The 13,724-nt window shown below is 41.8% G+C and overlaps 2 protein-coding genes across 5 annotated transcripts; both read left to right on the top strand.

Annotated features, from left to right (window-relative positions):
- The first annotated feature begins 386 nt into the window (after positions 1 to 386).
- Positions 387 to 4,154, top strand: si:dkey-260g12.1 (tumor necrosis factor receptor superfamily member 5). Of its 3 annotated transcripts, XM_037273376.1 has the most exons (11): positions 387 to 513; positions 582 to 654; positions 845 to 911; positions 1,429 to 1,539; positions 1,609 to 1,740; positions 1,982 to 2,090; positions 2,214 to 2,254; positions 2,333 to 2,452; positions 2,541 to 2,563; positions 2,829 to 2,892; positions 2,975 to 4,154. In XM_037273376.1, exons 2-11 carry the CDS (start codon positions 583 to 585, stop codon positions 3,217 to 3,219), a joined length of 984 nt encoding a protein of 327 aa, XP_037129271.1. In that variant the 5' UTR covers positions 387 to 513; position 582; the 3' UTR covers positions 3,220 to 4,154. The 3 variants fall into 3 exon arrangements, with proteins under 3 accessions (XP_037129271.1, XP_037129273.1, XP_037129272.1); XM_037273378.1 differs by lacking the exon at positions 1,429 to 1,539; XM_037273377.1 differs by lacking the exons at positions 387 to 513; positions 582 to 654 and adding an exon at positions 699 to 767.
- Positions 4,155 to 5,312: 1,158 nt separating this feature from the next.
- Positions 5,313 to 12,621, top strand: tnfrsf1a (tumor necrosis factor receptor superfamily, member 1a). 2 transcript variants are annotated; one of them, XM_037273362.1, is made up of 10 exons: positions 5,313 to 5,504; positions 7,146 to 7,245; positions 7,364 to 7,469; positions 7,559 to 7,684; positions 7,886 to 8,041; positions 8,807 to 8,885; positions 9,682 to 9,737; positions 9,970 to 10,142; positions 10,215 to 10,305; positions 10,541 to 12,621. In XM_037273362.1, the coding sequence occupies exons 2-10, from the start codon at positions 7,213 to 7,215 to the stop codon at positions 10,846 to 10,848; spliced, it is 1,128 nt and encodes a 375-aa protein (XP_037129257.1). In that variant the 5' UTR covers positions 5,313 to 5,504; positions 7,146 to 7,212; the 3' UTR covers positions 10,849 to 12,621. The 2 variants fall into 2 exon arrangements, with proteins under 2 accessions (XP_037129257.1, XP_037129258.1); XM_037273363.1 differs by having other exon boundaries at positions 5,313 to 5,531.
- The last annotated feature ends 1,103 nt before the right edge of the window (positions 12,622 to 13,724 follow it).

Below are 13,724 nucleotides of genomic sequence, written 5' to 3'. Positions count from 1 at the left end.
TAAAAACGAAGCTGTGTTTCCTTTCAAACCTTTTTTGTTTGTTCGTTAGGTCAAAATTGTACATGGAACCGTTTGTTGCGAGGTGTTCTGTATGTCAAACGAGAGGGGAAAGAATAAACGACGTATCTCAGCAACATACCAAGTGTGATTCTTGTCTCACTCTCTTATTGAACGATCAATTAAAAAAAAAAAAAAAAGATTACAAGCACATGCCTGCTCACAGATGCAATTTTCTAGACATCTTGCAATTTGATTTGGTGCCTGTTCTATTTTTAGTGTGCTTGAAAAACTTTTAATAAACCTGTAGCAGAGGATGAGTTTCCGTTTGAGCGAAACCTCGCCTGCCTTTAAGTGGCGAGGCGACGCTTGCGCGTGCGTGAGCGGACGCGACGTCAGCTGGGGAGGAAAGAGTGACGCCGACAATGGGTGGAGGCAAGCGGCATGAAAAGTAACACAAAGTGAAAACGGCCGGCATTGAACTTCCGGAGAACCGAAGCGGCGTCACAGATGAAGGTAAAACAAATGTGGCGGGATGATGCAAATGCGTTTTTGTGATTGTTTTTTTTTCTGTGGCCTCGCAGGATGGACCTCAAAGTGCAATATTTGCTCAGCGTCCTGTTGGCATCTGCACGGCTGCTTCTCACCTTACCGCTGGTAAGGTCACAAAAGTGCTGACAAGGCTTTTTTTTTATTTAAAGTTTTTGTTCCATTTATAAAAGTATAGGATGCCACTAGATGGCGCCCAAAAAGTAATTGGTGTCAAGGAAGTATGTTGATTTGATATTTTTTAACTAAGATCTTACGTTTATTTTTGGAAGATTAACAATGCAATGCAAAATTGCAGACGGAGAGGAACGTCTTGTCGGTTCAGCGTGCAGCTCTCGGGACGAGCTGTAAGATGTGCCCTGCAGGTGAGGGAAACAATTTTTTGGGCAAAGTCTTCCTTTTTTGTTCTTGCGAAACACGTAATTAACGGCAAATTCTTACTTGTAGTTTTGCTCAAGAATTTGTGAATTTGGATTAGGTCACCACTGTACGTACGTTTTACATGTGATGTCATTTAAGGAATCAATAAGCGGAATCGTCAGGAAATTGAACTGGTTCAATTTTTCATGTTTAATGTTGCGTTGCATGTTTTTTGCAAAGCGTGCGATGCGTCATACAAAAGCACATTTTGCACATCTCTGCCTTTTGCTCACAATGCTTTGACTCACGGCCACTTATCAATGGAACCGTAAACGGATGGAAAAGAATGTGGCAAAGTATGACAGCCTTTTCATCTTTTCCCACGCCCTACCCGTGTTTCTATCGATGCTGACAAATAACGCAGCGGCGCTCTGCTAGCTTGGGCTATAAAGTACATGACCACATCCTGCCTCGGATCTCTTGGTTGGCACGTCACGTGTTTTTTTTTTTTTTTTTTCTCAGGTCAGTACCAGAAATCTTGCGAGCAGTGCGCGCCGTGTCCCGCCGGGTACTACACCACCGATCGGAACCGTGAGGGTAGCTGCCATCGTTGCTACGGCGACTGCAGGCCTGGTAGAGCTGCGTTGTTCATGCACTGGATGGTCACAACATTATGGAAGCCCATAAAATGTTCTTTGTCAGAATTCAATCAGAGGGTGCTGGCGAACTGCAGCAGCACGTCGAACCTCAAGTGCACATGCCAGGACGGCTTCCGCTGCACGGCTGAGGTGGCGTATTCTGACAACTGCAAAAACTGTGTCGCAACCACAACAGGTAACCCGATGCTGACAAGTGCTGACAAGTCTTGGCAATGTCATTTATCAAAAATTCAGCTTTTGCAACTCACCAAGGGACCCGTAAGCAAAATATTTACAAAGCTTGTTTTAATTGGTGAAAACATGAAACTACGCAAATATGTTTTGGGTTCCTTGAATACAGAAAATATCTGTCCTTTGCCACTACGTAACAAAATATTATCTAGTCAGTTATTAAAGCGCTGTGCTTCATCCCTCAGTGACATGGACAACAATGAGGACAAAAACAACAGCGCCAAATGAAGAAGAAAATTCTCCTTCCAGCTCACCTTCAGGAGACGGCAGCCACTCCGCCAGCTCATTTCACAAGTAAGTAATGCATAAGCATCAACTGTCATAATTATTAACAGTCAGAAATGGTTATACTCATAATTGATTTTGGCATAGTTTTATGATCTTAACTTGAAGATATATTTTGTATATCTCATCCAGAAATGACGGTCTGCCTGGAAGCAGCTCGCACACTAACAAAGGTGAGTCGTGGGTTTTATATGTAAAGTGTCGAGAATTTTGCAGCTGCTTTGCTGAAGGTGTCCCCGTTTGCGACGCAGAGGACCGTGGGGGACCTTGGTTGGTGAACATTGTCCTCCCCATGGTTGTCGTGGTAACCGTGGCCCTTGTGGTCCTGCTCTGCAACCGCCGCTCAGGAGAGGGAACGTATTTGAAACGAGGTAAGATGACAATTCTGTGAAATGTGATTGATGGATTTGAATATTTTGGCAAGCCTGGTAATAAAAGTGTGATATTCATGTTTTGCAGCAGTCATCAAATTGTGCAACAAGGTGAGTGACGCACACGACAAAACTTTTTGAGTGCGTCAAAGAAAGTGCTGGAGAATATACTGTATGACAATTGCTTTGCTGCCCTCTTGTGGCACCCTGAGGTCATTTTAAACCATTTTGAGGGTGTCATGAATTTTCAATGTTTGTGCCAGGGTTCACTGGATTTATTTTTATATTTTTAAATATCAGGAAACAAAAAGAACATGAAGAAATTTGGCGAAATTTTTTTTTAAACTCTCAAAGCGGATGTATTTTTACACTCCAGAGTGCTCCCAATGATGCTGGCAAGGAGAAGGAGTCAACTCAGCCTTTCCCCATCGACCCATGTGGTATGAAACCTTTTTGTCCATCTTAGTATCCACACGTGTGCTCGCTACTCCGAGATGTTTGAATTACGGAACGTCTGCGCAGGTGCTGTGCACGTCCACAACGCAGGGACGGTCATCGTCAGCTGGCTGAGTCAATTTACCGGTCCAGTGGGACCCGTGATGGAAAAGAAGGACGACAACAACGAGGAGGAGACCGAAGACGCTCCTCCTCCCGTCTCACCTAGTGTGCCCCTCTCTGAGGAGGAGAGAACCAGCGAGGCCATCTTCTTCCCCTCTCAGGAGGAAGGCAAAGACTGGCACGTATCCAAAGAAGAAGCAGAAGCTTGAAGCATGGACCTCAGAACACCTCACCAGAGCGGGACATTTCTTCTGTAAGTTTAGCAAACGCCGGGAAGAGCCACTGTCTGCTAGGAAAGTGAGAAGAAAGGAAGGCAGCAGGGCATCCAGAGTGACACGAAAAGACATGGATGTACCAATTTAGGCTGGACCCGCCCCTCATAATTAGTGGAGCACAGCGACTAGTAATTTACACAAGTGTTCTTTGAAGGAATGTGATCCCATCGGCGGTTAATTGTTATGATGTAGTGTTTGCTAAACGTCAGGTTGTCTTCTCGCTCCTCGATTGTTGCCTGATTTGTCTGAACAGGAAGAGAGAGATGATTACAAGTCATAAAGTGGCCTCTTAAAAACTTTATTTAATAGTAGTAATAATAATCATAACATATTTGGAACTATCAGAAAAAAATGGTGCCACTAGCTTTAAATTTAGTTCGTTTGCGTTTGCTTTGTAAACGTGAGATGTAGTTTTAATAGTCATTGTTTTTGAAAGAATTTTTACTTTTAATTTCATGTTTTTTTCTTCATTTTAGTTCATTGTTCTTCATTCAAATACTCCTGAATAGTGTGAAATAGTGTATGCTTTAAAAACACCAATCAGCGTTTACTTTTGTTCCGGTGCTAGTCTTTCTTTAGCTTTTTGTTTTTGTGTCTTCACGATGCTTTTCATTTGATGACAGGACAGATGTTAAAGTCCAAAAGTGGCTGAAATGCAAAGCTCTATTGACTCAGGTCAGCAAACAGTGCTTAGCGCTTCCAAAATGAAGCAATATTTAGATGGTTGGATGAAATCAGGGAATACATTATCAAGTGAGCTTTGCTGTTTTTATACCGTTTTTGTGGTTGAGTTTGGCATCAGGATTACACAAAACTGGCAATACTATTTGAGAAGTTTTAGGCCATCTAAAGGTGACATTTTCTAACTAGTTTTGGTCTCGCTGGTTTCACGGATTTTCACAGATAGGTATTCCCCCCCCGTGATAAAAGGTTTCAGTGATAAAGTGCTGGGCTCATTCGATGACAAAAGTGAAACAATACCAATCAGAAGCTGCAAGCGCTCATGTGGTTGCAAAGAGATAATCATTAAGACGCCGTCGTGATATGAGTGCCTGGACGAGAAAACCAAAGCAAAACAGAGAAAGACCTTTTGTCGGCTTGTTAGTCATCGCTACTTCCAGTGGCTCATTTTCAAAGTATTGTGCCGACGGCTCAACCGCACAGCTAGCAGCCACTTGCTTGAACTCATTTCCACCAAAACTGAGACCGCGAAACGGGAAGTCTTTGACATGATGAGTCAACACAATGATTGTGCACCGACTTGACGGTGCTTGCTGCCAGGGAGTCACATGTAAAGCTTGACACAAGGACACTTGGGAGAGGCACACATGGTGGGAACTTTTTTGAGGTTCTGAACTACAGTAATCCCTCGTTTATCGCGGATAATTGGTTCCAAAAACCACCCGCGATAAGTGAAATCCGCGAAGTACGGTCACCAACAAGAAGTACTGGGCAGGCTAACGAGTTAGCCGAAAGATGCTCATTCACGATCGTGCTAACACGCGAAAACGGACTTCTAAAGGAATGTAAACGAACATTTGGAGCAATATTAAATTGTCCTAAAGGTTAGACACGTTTCCTCAATTTAGAAGTTTTATTTTGACTTTTAAAAGTTTTTTTTAATTTTGGAAAAAAAATCCGCGACGTAGTGAAGACGCGATAAACGAAACGCGAAGTAGCGAGGGAGCACTGTACATCGATGACAATGTGGCTGTTTTGAGTACAGTGCATGTGTACTGAAGAGAAAACGCTTATGCACACCGTGAAGACACGTTGTCTCATGTGTCATAACAATGCTCAGTTTTTAAATAAAATTATCTGTGGGCTATTTCTATCTATCTATCTATCTATCTATCTATCTATCTATCTATCTATCTATCTATCTATCTATCTATCTATCTATCTATCATCTAATTAGATTCTAATCTAATCCGTCCGTCAATCCGTTGGTTGGATAGGGTTAAATGCCCAACGAAGGGTTCCTTGAAATGGTAGCGTGACTCAACTAGTTCCCGTTTAAGACCGCCTCCTCCGCTCGTCGTGTGCTCTTTGCCGCAGGTTTCACCTCATTGGATTGTTTATCTCTAAACGCAACTACAACGCGGGTGGAATTGGAGCTGGCCGGTTTCTTGAAAGTGGCCACTCGCCGCGCTTGCTGTCCGGGTCCGGTGACGAACGCAAGTGAAAGTTTACGCACTGAGCCTCACGTCTTCGTTCAGGTGGGCGACGCTCAGCCGGAAACCGACGTAAGTGACAAGCCGAGTCACTACAAGGTCTCGTTTTCAGTTACCCTCGAATTTATCGAAGGATTCGTGCGTTTAATTACTCATAATCTATAATCTCATAATAAACGTCCTGTTGCGCGTATTACGACACCATATTGTGTTTTCACGCCCGAGTAATTTCTCGATGAACCGTCCTCTTGTCTTTGGAGTAACATCTCATCCACCTCATTTAATGGAGACAAGTAAAAAATAAAATACGGTAAATTGACGTGATATACTATTTCAGGTTGTCCTGATTTGAAAATATTTAATTTGGGGTGCTCTTTTGGCTCATCTCTGGCTTGTTCGGTTGTCTAAAAAGGGAGAAATAGCTTTCATGCTATGAAGGTAGTAAGTAACTAACAGGCTTTTAAAACCAAATCATAATTTGTCTTTTGGTACTTTTAATATGGTTGTGACGATCTCTTTGGGTTAACATTTTTAACTGGCTAATGTTCTCCTAGGTGTTAAAAAATCCAAAGTAGTTTGAAAATGTCACAGGTAGGAACAATCCAGCAGTTGCCAAGTGTAACGCCTTTTAAAGGTTTCATGCATGTGTGACATTTTTCGAACCAGCCCAACCTGAGTTTCTTCTCCAGTCAACTTAATTATCCTTGCCTTTGTTACATATAGTACCTTTTTTTATTTGGACTTCGTTTTGACCTAAACCGTAAAGTGCGCATCACGCTCATTTGTTGAAATGTGAAAATTGAAATACAATATGGAAAATTGGGCATTTATTCCTCAATTTATATTGGTGGCATTTTGCTTTTGAATGGAGAAGGCCTACAGAATGGAATGATCTGAGCTCCTGTTGCCACTACTTTATTGACGTCTTACTAGTTATAATTAAAACTATAGTTTTAATACTCTCAGTGGTTAGATGTTTGTTATCTGTCTGCTATTCTTGTGTTTGACTTCAGCATCTCTTGCTAGCCACAATACTCGAGGATACATACGCTTCATATATTAGTTGTTTTCAACTCTTAGTGGTTTGGCATCTACGGAAGAGGATTAGGGCCAGTGAAGAAAAAAAAAAAAAAGAGGGGTGACAGGGTTCTGACTTTTTTCTCAGAAGTCAGAATTCTGACTTTATTCTCAGAATCCTGTCACCCCTCGGTTTTTTTTCTCACTGGCCCTAATCCTCTTCCGTAGGCATCTGCTTTTGTTTGCTGTCAACACAAAAGAGAATTGCCAGACTCTGAACATATCATGCAAAAATTGGCTTTTTGCAATCAGTGGCAGCAAATCGATGATACTTTACATTAGCCAGTTCATGGTGTTTGGCATTCTATGTTAGCATCAAGCTAACGGACTTTGATTAGATAAAATTGTATGATCTGTTTGTATACGTCTTTTCTCCGTGGGTGTTAAAGGAGTCATTGTTTAAAAGTTTTAAAATTACCATAGCATCTCTGCTAATTTCCATTAGCCTGTCTATGGCACTTCACATTATATGTTAGCTTTAAGCTAGTGGAATCGTCAGGTGTTTAGATAATTGACATTCTCTTCAATCCACGCATCGTATTTTCTGCTTGATATGAATCAGAACATTCTGAGAAACGTATTTTTTAATGCCACTGGTTTTGTTCACAGCTTCATCGTCTCCGATGGACTTTGGTGAAGTGTAGGAAGGTCAAGGCGGGCCTGCAGGCATAGCAACATGGCCACCCTTGGCGTCCTCCTGCTGTTGGCGGTCAGCACCTCTTTTAGCATTTCAGTCCAAACGAGTCACATTTTTTTGTATTTTCACACAGAGCAAATTAAGCGCATCAGAATGTGGTCTCACCAGCGTCGTCTGCTTTGTTTCACAGTGTGTATTCACACCCACGTCGACACTGATTCCCACTAGCAGGGAGAGGGAGTGTCCCTACGGAGACTATCTTGAAAATGGGATTTGCTGCAACAAGTGTCCAGCTGGTAAATTAAATACACAAACTGCATTTTTTCTCAAAAGGTTTCATGAGTAAATCTATGTCCGAATCGAAATCATCGCTTCTGTTGCACAGGTTTCAAACTCGTGGAAAAGTGCCGGGGCGAGGGGAAGAGGACTAACTGCACGCAATGTCCTCCTGACCAGTATTCGGACACAATGAACTTCTACCCCAAATGCATGCCATGCAAATCCTGCAACAGTAAGGAAACTACCACTTCTTCGCAGTCGCGCACAGTAGCTTCAAAATCGACATGAATGAAAGGCTTTTTTGATTGATTCCACATATCATTGATCAATCCAGTGCATGAGTGGAAGGTGGAAAAAAAAATACCCGACTGAATTCTGACTTGACACTCATTTGTTGCGCTTGAGTGCTCATACGAAATTTGTGTTCCCACAGAGAAGAAGCATGAAGTGGAAGTCTCCAAATGCAAAGCGGACCGAAACACGCAGTGCGGCTGCGAGGACGGCTTCTACATCTTCGCCATCGACTCGGAGACCACCGAGTGCCTTAAGTGCACGCTGTGCGGCTCGGATGAGAGGGAAGTCCAAAAATGTGAGTCTTTCACATCTATTTGTCATCCGCTCGTTCCGTTTTTAACCTTTTTTTCTTTGTCTTGCCTGATTTTTCACAATTTCAGTTTCCCCCAATTAGATGTGTTTAGTTGACTTTCTAAGGTGTGCCATTGGAAATGTTTTATTTTTATTTATTATTTATAAACTCACAAATAATGATCTATGTATAGCAGGGATGTAGAACAATTAAAATAAATAAGTGCCCTTCCACTAATTAGCAGAGGGCGTGTCAGCTTTTCATAACACTGTTAGTTTAATGAAAGTTTGGAAAGTCAGTAAAGTTTACCACGCCCTGCCGCCAATAACGCAATGGTGCCGGTAATTGACATGATGTCATTTCATATTCTGTAAAAGTCTCCAAAAAGGAAATCAACACTACTTTTTGGACCCCCACAAAGGCTTATAATTAATTATCTGTAGATGCCACAAGATGGCGACAAAACACACTTTTTATCTCAATAAAGCTCCTCAACTCACCTCAAGATAGTTCCTTAAATGTCAATCATGTTTCATTTATCAAAAATTCTGAAAATTAGGGAATATAAGCAATAAATGAACAGGTGATGTCACGAGACGAGCACTAGTAGCATTTGAAGTAAATTTCATAAACTTTGAGTCCCTTTTGAATTTTTGGAAATTTAATTGCCAATTGAAAATGGAAAGAAGAAAATGATACGCGGATTCTTTCTAATAGCGTGGATGCGGTTGATTGTACGCTTTTCTAAAGATGAATGATCGCTTGCAGGTACGGCGGAGAGGAATACTGTCTGCGAGTGCAAAGAGAACTTCTATAGAGTGAAGAGGAAGTGCGAGCCATGCAAGAGGTGTGTGTGTGTGTGTGTGTGTGTGTGTGTGTCTGTGTGTGTGTCTGTGTGTGTGTGTGTGTGTGTGTGTGTGTGTGTGTGTGTGTGTGTGTGTGTGTGTGTGTGTGTGTGTGTGTGTGTGTGTGTGTGTGTGTGTGTGTGTGTGTCTGTGTGTGTGTCTGTGTGTGTGTCTGTGTGTGTGTGCGCGCGTCTGTGTGTCTGAGGCCTGGCACATCGTTTATTCCTTCAAGGCCGAGACTGCTACGGGGAAGTGGTTATGTAAACTGAAACTTTTTCCATCATCAGCAGGAGAAAAGAGAAGCCATTCCATTCCAAATTTAGTTACTGACATTTTGGCTCAAGTGTTCAGTTGTACACACTCAGTGTCACCCAAAATGCTTTAATTGCATTAGGTGGTGTTTTTTTTTCTTTTTTTTTTGTATTCATTACAGAGTACAATGAAAGCAGTTTATTAATCGAATGTACCTAAACAAACTCGTATTGTTTTCGGAATGCCACTCCCTGTACGGTGGTTTCGCAAAGCAGCCTGGTGGGAGTGGCTTGCTAATGCCTGTCTTTTCATTGGCCTACGGGGCAGTTATCATTTTGCCCTCTAAACTCTACCTATCAACAAGGGTACTGTGACCAGGAAAAACAATTCAATATTCCTGTGTTTGTGCGATGTTTTAAATTGTTATGAAAAACATTTTCAATTGATTTTAGAGTTCAAAACTTAAAGCAGAACTTAGCATGTCTTTACGTGTGCTACTTGTTACTGTACTTTAAAACCACACTTCCTCTGTGTGTCTTTCCACAGTTGCGCAGCCGATTGCAAACATCTCTGCAAGTCGCTTCCTTCCCACAATTCAGGGGGTAAGCACAAAAAAACCCTACCAGATTATGAGAATGCTTTTTATCCATTTGATTAAATATGACAGGGATGCTTCTAATTGATTTATTTACTTTTATTAGTCTAAAGATGTGACCGTCTGTTGCCATAATGAAGCAATGTCTTCATGCAGTATTACAATCAGAAATTGAACCCCTGTGTGAGTCTTGTTGGGGCTCCAGTGTTTCACAAGCGCTCCTTCTTGTGTCTCCGTAGATTCTGAGGAGAGTGGAAAAGCATACATTGTTCAGATCCTGACCGGAGTGGTGGTTGTGGCCATGACGCTGTTGATGCTGCTCATCATTTACATGGCCACCAAGCGCTTGACCAAAAAATCAGCACACAAATCGCCGTCCCAAATATCAGAGACGTCGCCAGAGTTGTCTGAGGTACGTTAACTGTGTCACGTGTGTGCAGCACATAGAGTGCCATTAACACTATGTCGTCCTATTACATTGTAGGTCCTGTGTCAGAATGAGGAAGTATTTGTCAGACCAGTGATTGGTTGTCCTGAGAGCAAACTCCCCGACTGTGTCCCGCTGGAGATCAAGAGTGAGTGTTTGGACATACAAAGAGCCAGGAGTCAATCTAAGAATTGAACTTTCGGGAGTTTGTCCACAGGTTCTCAGTTTAAGATGTCCAAAGTTCCATTTCTAAATATAATGTAATATTGCAGACTACATGGCTGCCAAAATTAGTATCACAATTAAAATTGGATTAATTGTGCAGCCGTGGCTGAGACTCGATGACCCTCTTTCTTAATCGTTTTTTGCGTACCTCTCCACAGCCCACGACCTCATCTACACCCTGCTCGACTTGGTTCCCGTCACGCAGGTCAAGCAGCTGGTGCGTTCCCTCGGCGTGACCGAGACAGTCATCGAGCGGGCCGAGCTGGACTACCGCGCCAGCAAGGAGGCTCACTACCAGATGCTGAAAGCCTGGACGGAAATGGGCTCGCAGCCTTCCGGCGGCGGCGGAGGAGGTCGGGGCGGAATGTTGCACTCTGCTTTGCTACAGGAGCTTTTGCTCAAACTGAGACAGATGCACCTCGGAGGGGTGGCAGAGAAGCTGGAGACAAAGTACACCATTCACTAAATCTCGGACGCGTGCCAAGTGGCATCACGCACACACCTGAATCAGAGTATTGTTCTCTATGGGGACCTCAAGGACAGACTGAGAGCATTCCCAAATGGATAGTTCTTGCACGTGGATCAAGACAACCTTTGTGGTGTCTCCCTTTCATCCACACTTGAAACTCCCGAGAGATCAAATGGTTGCGGACGTTTGCAGGATTAAAAGTAACTAACCTGCCCCGGCCGATGTGAAGCTGCCACCTGCCGAAAGGGGGAACAGAAATATGTACAGAAATAAAGGACCGAGCTTGCCGCCAAGAGTCTGTGAGGAATTGACACTGAAGTCGTGGTAATGTTGTAAATACATATTTTAGGAATGCTTGCGGTTCACACTCCCGAACAAAAATGTCGCCAAAAAGTATATACTGAAATAGTGATTATCTCGTCCCTTTTTAGGGACAGATTTGCAGTATAATGAAAAGAAAAAACAACCAAAATTACCTGAACTTATGCTTTTCTTTGCCCCGTTCTTTCAGAAATGTTCCTGCAGCCCCTGCCTAACTCATTTTCAAATCTGTTTGAGGCATAAAGGTACAGATTTGGGGGTTTATTTTTCTACTAAAGGTGTTTTTCTTCCTTATCACATCATCGCATAAAGAGATTATTAGAAGATGTTGAGGTATTTTCCCATACAAAAACAGATCATTTTCACCTCAATAAGTTTAATTATTTCAACAATGCTTTTGCAATGTGTTCTTTTGTCAGGATGAAGATTTCACTTTTAAAGGGAGAACACTAGATTTGAAACCAAGTAGCTGGAGTCCATAAGCAAAATAAGCTGTTGCTTAGGGCCATGGGGGGATTTAAAAAAAAAAAAAAAAAGTGTTTTGATTGGTTTTAGTTTGTGGGTTTTTTTTTGTTTTTTGCTGATGTCTTGTAGGAAAAAAGTATTTTTATTACCATGTCCATGCATTGGCAGACGACAAGCATAAAACAGCAGAAGCCCGAACATATAAAATATATAAATAATGTAAAAACAAATAAATTAGCAAATAGAAGATAAAATTGTGAAACGGAGATCGAAAGGTAACCTAAAATCAGCCACACTAATTAAAAAGTCTAATTACAAACTCGGGATGTTGTTTTTAACATGGGGAGAGGATGGATATTTTGTTTGAGGCCTCAAAAATGTCTGCTCGAATCAAAGCTAATTTTGGTGCTACTCTACAACAAATATTTATTCCTGAGGGTCTTGCTCTGCTTAAGCTAGCTGTTTTCTGTTTTGAGTGGGAAGCCCCATTTCACCTTTTTATGAAATTCTTCTGAATAGAACACTGGGTAGTTTTTGGGAAACCTTTTAGTCATTCCATATTGGACTGATTCCATTGTACGGCTTGCACTTATGCTACACGTGATGAATGAATGTTTGGATATTTTAAAAGAGGCATTCGGAAGACATTTCAGGATGGACCTGAAATGTATGTATGTTTTGGTGAATTTACTTGGGACAACTTTTGAACTGTTTAATGTTTTACTATTTCTGTACTACTTAGTGTTGTTTTTACCAAGGAGGTTTTTGTTGTTTTAGATTTCTAAGGACAGCTACCTCTTTGTCATTCTGTGATCCTTCCAGTGTCAAGGTGTCTCTGATGCATCTTGAACAGCATTCTGAGGTTTAGTAAAAATATAAAAGTTCTTCTGTAAAAGTTAGAGCCCATTTTAGGTTGATCCTGAAACTTCGCTGAATATTTCATACTTTTTGGAAGTAATAAAAATGAGGAACTTTGACACACTCGCCCTTTTCATTCCGCCTCCCTACTCTCCTCCAACGCCTTTACTCAACGGAATTGGCGAAGGGCCGCACCTTGTTGCAACTCATCTTACTAGTCAGTCTCAGCCTGCCTTTTGCCCTAGTAACATGGCAAGTTTATTAGTCACACACTTTGTGCTTTATAATTCTGGACATAATGAAATGACAGCAATGTGCGAAGAACGTCGAAGAACAACTGCGGCTCTGTGGTTGCGTAAATAAAAGGTGAATTAATAAGTGTTATTAACATTTTTGAGGAGTGCTGAAGATTGAGGGCTTGATTAGCTCACTTTGATCCACAGGCACGTCACCCGTCAACATTCCTACATGGAGACGTTAATGTTGATCAATATTTCCTTTAATTTTATAACAAGTTATGACATGCAGACTTTTCTGTGTGTTAAACTATGATGTTCAATGCTAAAATAGAATTAAACATTTACTTATATAAAAATCAGTAACCATTACAGCATATGTGTCAAACTCAAGGCCCGGGGGCCAGATACGGCCCGCCACATTATTTTAAGTGGCCCGCAAAGGCAAATTTGGCATCAACTTTGTGTCATTACTAAAATCACAAATTGTCTTCACTTTTTTAAAAATAGATATATTGCTATACTGTATGTATATAGAAGACGTTAACAGTCATAATGGCCCTCCGAGGGAAACCGACTACAATGCGGCCTGCGACAAAAACGAGTTTGACACCCCTGCATTAGTGTCATGGATAGGGAAATGGGTGGTGGTGTCTGCAGGACGTCACTACCACCTAGCGGCCTTCTGGTGGTATTGCTGGACTCAACGTGTTGCGTCGTGCATGCACTGTGTACATACAGTGATTTGATTATTTTTTTCTAACTTTTTGAAGGAGGTTTTTCCAACAACTAATCCCAGAGCAGAGCAGATTAAAAATATTCTTGATAGTTTATGATATCAAGATTATTGTGTAAGCAATATATATTGTATTGTATCTGTGAAGGTTGTGTGGTGAATTCTCTTCGATGGTCGGCTGGTCTTCCAAACAAACGGTGAAAAAGTGGCTGGCTTGGGGAAGGAAAACTTCAGTCACACGGCTGATTGGGGAAAGA

The sequence above is a fragment of the Syngnathus acus genome, chromosome 16 (assembly GCF_901709675.1).
Source record: "Syngnathus acus chromosome 16, fSynAcu1.2, whole genome shotgun sequence".
NCBI lineage: Eukaryota > Metazoa > Chordata > Actinopteri > Syngnathiformes > Syngnathidae > Syngnathus > Syngnathus acus.
The sequence above is the reverse complement of the archived record's forward strand: the minus strand, read 5'-3'. Positions and strand labels throughout refer to the sequence as shown.